This window comes from Apium graveolens, chromosome 2 (genome assembly GCF_009905375.1).
Source record: "Apium graveolens cultivar Ventura chromosome 2, ASM990537v1, whole genome shotgun sequence".
Lineage (NCBI taxonomy): Eukaryota > Viridiplantae > Streptophyta > Magnoliopsida > Apiales > Apiaceae > Apium > Apium graveolens.
The window spans coordinates 118,977,184-118,983,722 of NC_133648.1; the positions used below are offsets into that span (position 1 = coordinate 118,977,184).

The window sequence follows — 6,539 nt, forward strand, 5'->3', positions numbered from 1 at the left end:
ATTAAAATGGACTCCTGTTAAAATTGATTTGTCTTTGCTTAGTGAATGCATTTTGCAAGTCTATATATATATTTCTTGTTAATATTTTCTGTTTTATCCTAGCAATTGATTAGAGATTATCAATCCAAGAAAGTAGACCAGTTCTCCCGCAATGCCTCCTTGCATAGTACGCATTCTAATGATCTGATCCTCCTGTTAAAATTGATTTTGCTCATGTAAGAACCAACAATTATTAATACTTTCTAATTCTTACTCTTAACTTTGAGAACCTTAATAAGATGATATACGATCTTATTTTCTTCCCTCTTTTTTTTTTTTTTAATTTGTTGCTACTACATTAATATTAGTATTTCTTTAACTTTACATTATTCTATTTCTTTTAGCAATTCATATTTGTTGAACGCGAAAAATTGACTGTAATTCATGTTTACTACTACTGACATTTTGCCTTGCAAAGATAAACCGGAGTCACCCTTATGACATAAGCCTTGAAAAAAAGAATACCGTAGAAGAAGATCATGTTATAAATACAGTAGTGTTGTTGCATACAAGAGGTACTTATTGATCAAGTTGGCGAGGAAGGAAGATGGGGTCGGCCTCCATTGCTAAATATACAGCTTGAAATAGAAGGTTCGAGTTTCTATATTTAAGCAATGTAAGTTGTAAAATATCAGAGCCCACATCCCCCTGACAATGCATATGCCTTTCCTGTGCTTAAGTACCTATCTAATGTTGGAACTGAAATTGTGTTGGCAGTTCTATGTATTGAACAAATACTCGTAGATACCATGGACTGAGAGATAGCTGTTATCTTATCTGGTCCCAAAAAGAGTGGGCCCATGCCATACTTGTCAGTTCATTTGTTTCTTGTCACTTTGCTCCGTCTCCAAATAATATTCTTGGTTTCATTTGTTTATTTTCCTTCTCGTCGCTCAGCTAACAAGTAACTAGCTTTGGATTCATGATCAACTCATAAATAACAAAAGATACCAACTTAATATTTATTTTGTGAATACATCCATCAAAATTCGGATGACAATTTTTGACTTTGATACCCCCAAATTAGCAACTCATGTTACTTGACGCCCAATTGATATCCCAACAACTCCAATAATATGTTAACAATATAGTGTCATGCCATGTCATGGATATGGTATTAGCACTTCTCGCTGTAGTGGCTCTAGTACACTGAATTACACCTTGCATCCCCCAATATTTCATTTATAAAAAGAATATGAAGGCTATTAGAGAATCAGAGTTCGCATTCCTAAGTTGATTTTGAATTTCCCTTGTTTTTGCTGAGTGTAATGTAATTTCCTTGCTGAAAATCATTAGATTCAAGCCTTGGAGAACAGGACAATGGCCGCCGGCTAATACTACTTTCACTTTGCAAAAGATTAAAAGTATTACAGGAGAGACAATGCAAAAGTTGATGGAGCCCAAGAATATACATACAATCTAGCGACCATTCTAACCATTCTGAAAAGTTACCAAATTTTGAAAAACTCTGTGAGCAACCTCTTAACAACCATACAACTCTAATAAATTGACAACCAAGATTGCCATGTCACATAAGATTTGACAACCTCTTTGCAACCTCTATTAGAGATCGTCCTGATCTCTCTTCAAATTAAAGCAGGCCTTCCAATAAATTTACAGTGCAAAACAAAGACTTGGCTTGAAAAATGTAAAATTCAAGCTATCTAAAATGTGAAAGGAAAGCCAAATCCATGGACGAACAACTCATCTCTAACAAAAAATGTAAAATGAAATGATTCCTTTAAAGAAAATTGTCTGTCAATAATAGTGAAAGATGCTAAACTGCTACCCAATCGAAGATCATTGTTTCACCGTCTTAAAATTGATTAAGAATACAGGTACATGGATTAAATTAAAAATTAGATGAAATAAACTACGTTAGCTATTGCGATTGTAAATCATAAGCTCCACTTCTCACCCATAGTTGAGCCATTTGGTATAGGATGTTCACCGTAATACATATTAAGGCCTCTTGTCCGAGCTGGTGCCCCTCCTTTAATCGAAGATAAATCCAGTACAATCCTATATATTAAATAGGATCCATGAGTTAGCTCTCTTCCCTTTATTATAACTTTACGTAAAGTATACAATTGACTGAAAACATACATGCTCTGGGAGGCCTTCTCTTGCTCCCCGGTTTTGCATTTTATCAGAATCTTCTCATCACTTTTAGATGCCGAATCGACCAGATGCAGAAATCCCATTTCCGATGCTGAATCAAAAAAACGTGCAAGGTCATTATTAATCTTAAGGCAACTTAAACCAAGAATCATAGTCCTGTAAAATTCAGGGAGTCACTTACAAGAATGGTGCGGGATTTCGTTAATGGTTCCATCAAGACCCAAGAGTTTCTGGACAAATGGGCATAATATGCAACTATATTAGGAAAAAAAATCCACCTTTTTGATTCAAGAATTCCAGGGTAGCAGGGAGTAAGATTAAAGAATCACCTTAAGACGCTCATAGCAAGAGTCGAAGTCATCATTGACCAGCATATGGTCAAACAGGCCAGGCTCTCTTCCTTTTTCGAGTTCATTCTTAGCATTTCGAAGTCGCTTTTGGATTTGTTCCTCCGTCTCAGTCCCCCTGATTATATCAAAGGAACAAAATTAGTAACAAGAGGAAAATGTGAGATCAGAAAGTTGTAGCTTCAGCTGAGGTCACCTTGCGCGAAGGCGCTTCTCAAGTTCCTCAAACGAGGGAGGGCACACAAAGATGAATATCGCTTCAAGACAACTATCCCTCACGGACCTTGCCCCTTGAACATCAATGTCAAGGATGCATCTCTACATTAAATAAATCCGCTAAGTTACCTTAACTTAATGACAAACCAAGTTGATACATGTATATATTTTATTGATGCAAAAGCCACAGACATCATACTACATGCAACAGAAAACCTGAAATATCTGTTTGTATGCAAAACCATTTTCTAGTGGTTTAGGGGGGGATGCATTAGTCGACCTCGCCTCTGAAATTGCTCGACTGTAGTTATCTTTCAATTATTAAGCTGAGGGGGGACCTTTTACAACTTTAAGGATACTATTCATTCAGACCAAACTACGAGACACACTAAGGCACCAGCACAAGATTTCTGCCATTAGATATGTACAAAATCGTAGTGATCTTGTCCTCTTGGAATTTAATACTATAACATCAAGTGGGTTTTAGCAATGATTCATATACAATGATTGTAGGCATTATTTTAACACAAATTGATACATCCAAGAGAGTAATTTACAATTATACATTGCCTGGATTATATAATAACATGTACCTAGTGCCAACTGCTTACACTGTCAAGTTTTAAAATTATTAGTTCCCCCGAGGTTTATTATGCACAGATTTATTTTGTAAGAAGACATATATTATCATAGCAATGAACGAGATCATTTGTTTAATATATATACCTTTCCAGCATCTGCAACAACATCAACTGCTTCTATACTGGTTCCATAAAGATTCCCATGCACAGAAGCAAACTCAAGGAACTTTCCGTCCTTTATATCCTGCTCCATAACACCACGCTCAGTGAAATGATAATGGACTCCATTCTTCTCCCCTTCCCTTGGTGCACGGGTTGTGTGGCTCACTGAGAATCCAAACATGGCTCGAAATTCCTTCATCAGTTTGTTTATTAAGGTTCCTTTTCCCACACCAGAAGGGCCACTAATAACAACTGGCTTCTCAGCATCGCCTATGACTCCCCGACTCCAAGCAACCACCAGTGTTTCAAAATTCTTCTGCTGCTGTCTAATATATTGTGTGTTCACCTAGCATAATAAACAAAAAAAAACATATACTAAATACAAGATGCAAACAAAATTCATGTAATAGTAAGATACACGTAGACAAAATTTAGAGAAAAGTCAAAAACTGCTGCATCATATATATGTCTTCCTTGTGACCCTATATTAAGAATAGTATAGTGTTTAAAAAAAATTGTGATACACATTGTTATCGAAGTTTCATCAGCTCGAACACCAACCTCCAGAAACCATATGCAATCATCAAAGGCCGAGTTTTCCTTCACAACCAAAATCCGATCTTCACATAAAAGCACAGCTAAGTGGCCACTAAACGGTTTGGGTTTTGTTCCCAGGACAGTAAGAGTCACCCTGAAAATAAATCAGATAATAAAATCCTATTACACATTCAAGTATCTCCTGGCAGCAGCTATAGCTTTAATATAACTTACCATTGATTGGTACATTTGTCAAAAATACGAACTCCAAAAGTGGCTGCTTCATCAGTAGCCCAACCAATAACATACTGATCAAGGCAAAGAATCACAATTAAAAAAGAACAAGTGATCAGCGCAGCATTCTTGGTAATGAGAAATTAACTACAGCAATGACTTCAATAAACATACTATTTTGCTCCCAATAACTGTAGCTGTCTGAGTGCCTTGAGATTTCAAATCAAACACATTCGTACCACCCTCCTGCAAATTATCGAGTAAAATGGCTGGAGCTTCCCCCTAATAACAAATCTCCGAAACCAATTAGATCACAACAAGACCATCACTTTAATAACACACACACACACACACAACCGATATTGCCGAAAACTCACCATAGGAAAAAACAATCTTCCAATTCAAGATTCCTGAAAAATCACACGAGGAATAAATATATCAGAACAGAACCAACTTGCAAGATCTTAAACTAAGAACAAGCTGTAGAACCCTCAAAAAGCCATGTAACCCATGGTAAAAATCCGATCTTGAATATGCATACATATATATAAATAGCATATAAGCCAACCCAAATCCAAATAAAATGGGGATCTTGAATACAAACATAACAAAAGCCAGCCCATTTACATATAAACAACATTAGAAGCCATAAAACATTGCATTAGCTTATTCAAAACAACAAAAAATCAAGAACAAGACAACAAAAACATATATTATTTATAACTGTCTAATATTTACAAAAACAAATACATGTCACAAAAAGAAACCCATAAAATTGTAGCTAAAATTAGTGTAATGGTACCTAGAAAACAGTGTGATAGATATTTGTGAGCAAACAACAAAAAATCTTGTTGTTGGGTCTTGTCTTGTGAATTGTAGAAGGTGGGTCAATTGATATGATATGAAAACCTCAAGAATCTATATAGAGATGGTTAAAGTAAAACAAATTTGTGACGACAATAATCTGAATGGAGGCGAAAGAAGAGAGAGTTGATGAACATTTTCATGTTTGTAGAGCAGGGAGAGAGAGAGATGGTGGCCTATTTATTTTGTCTGACTTTGTTTTCTATAGAATTTATGAGAGCAATATTTTTTGGTTTTGATTTTTGAGGTAAACAGAATTCCTATTTCTACAATACAAAACAGCGCAATGGAGCTTGGGTGCCTCCACTATCACTTCCAAAACCCGACATGACCGACCTTAACCCAATTTCAACGCCTTCAAATCGAATTTTGGATTAGATTAAGAATTATTAAAACGGAAAAAAATGGGTTGGATTAGATTTTTATGTGTAATTAGGGAGGGGTATTTACTCAGGCCGATCCGACCCTGAAGTGATCTTTACACCGAAAGTAACGGGGATTTGGAAATTTTTTCGGGTACAGATTGGGGAAATTTTGGATTAATAATACAATAGAACTGAGAAAAAACTGGTTCGGAACATGGATAGAGCCGGGTGGACATATAATATACTTTGATTTTTTATTAAGATTCCATGTGTTCAAATGACAAAATTACTATAATTTATCGTACAATATCTGGTTTACTACTACTTTTCCTACATCTTGCATGAAAAAATTGAATAAATGAAAATTTGGATTGAAATAAAAAAAATCCACGAGATAATGATATATAATCTGGGAATGAGTCGGGAACGGGGATCGAGTTTGAGGTAGGGGACCGAGGATGGGGATAGCACTATCTGATCCTGAAGTGACCCGACACATATCCCTCCCTCCATGTATTTCAACCCAACCCACACATTTTATTATTAGCTTTGCATAATTTATAATTCTATAAATATTTTGATGCATATTTGATATTATTCTTACTCTTATTACATATTTATGATGTTGAAAGTTCGAATTAATTATTATTAATGACATTTATGGCTGAATTTTTTGTTCAATCGTATCTAAACACGATCTCTTTTATATATAATAGAAGAACGGGATTTACTCTTATTACATATTTATGATGCTGAAAGTTTGAATTAATTAATATTAATGACATTTATGGTTAGAATTTTTTGTTCAAACGTAACACAATCTCTTCGAAGAATGGGGTGATAATATTTCAGAAATTAAAAAGTCTCATTGAAAAGACTAAACTGCCCTTATTTTTGATATTTATATAAAAGATGTGATTTTTGGGAATCGAAAACAAGATATTTTATTCACATATACAACCTCATACCACTACACTATATTGTCACATATGTATTTTATCATACACATAATATGTAAGTGTGCTAAATAAATATTTTATTTAACTTTAAAGATACTTACTTGAATTCCGCAA

At 34.9% G+C, this 6,539-nt stretch overlaps 1 protein-coding gene across 1 annotated transcript; it reads right to left on the minus strand.

Annotated features, from left to right (window-relative positions):
- Positions 1-1,750: 1,750 nt before the first annotated feature.
- On the minus strand, positions 1,751-5,414 carry LOC141707785 (guanylate kinase 2-like). Its single transcript, XM_074511145.1, has 11 exons — positions 5,040-5,414; positions 4,615-4,647; positions 4,412-4,519; positions 4,238-4,311; positions 4,028-4,157; positions 3,450-3,812; positions 2,704-2,825; positions 2,490-2,625; positions 2,342-2,390; positions 2,146-2,251; positions 1,751-2,061 (listed from the first exon to the last, which is right to left on the minus strand). Exons 2-11 carry the CDS (start codon positions 4,615-4,617, stop codon positions 1,938-1,940), a joined length of 1,215 nt encoding a protein of 404 aa, XP_074367246.1. The 5' UTR covers positions 4,618-4,647; positions 5,040-5,414; the 3' UTR covers positions 1,751-1,937.
- Positions 5,415-6,539: the final 1,125 nt, after the last annotated feature.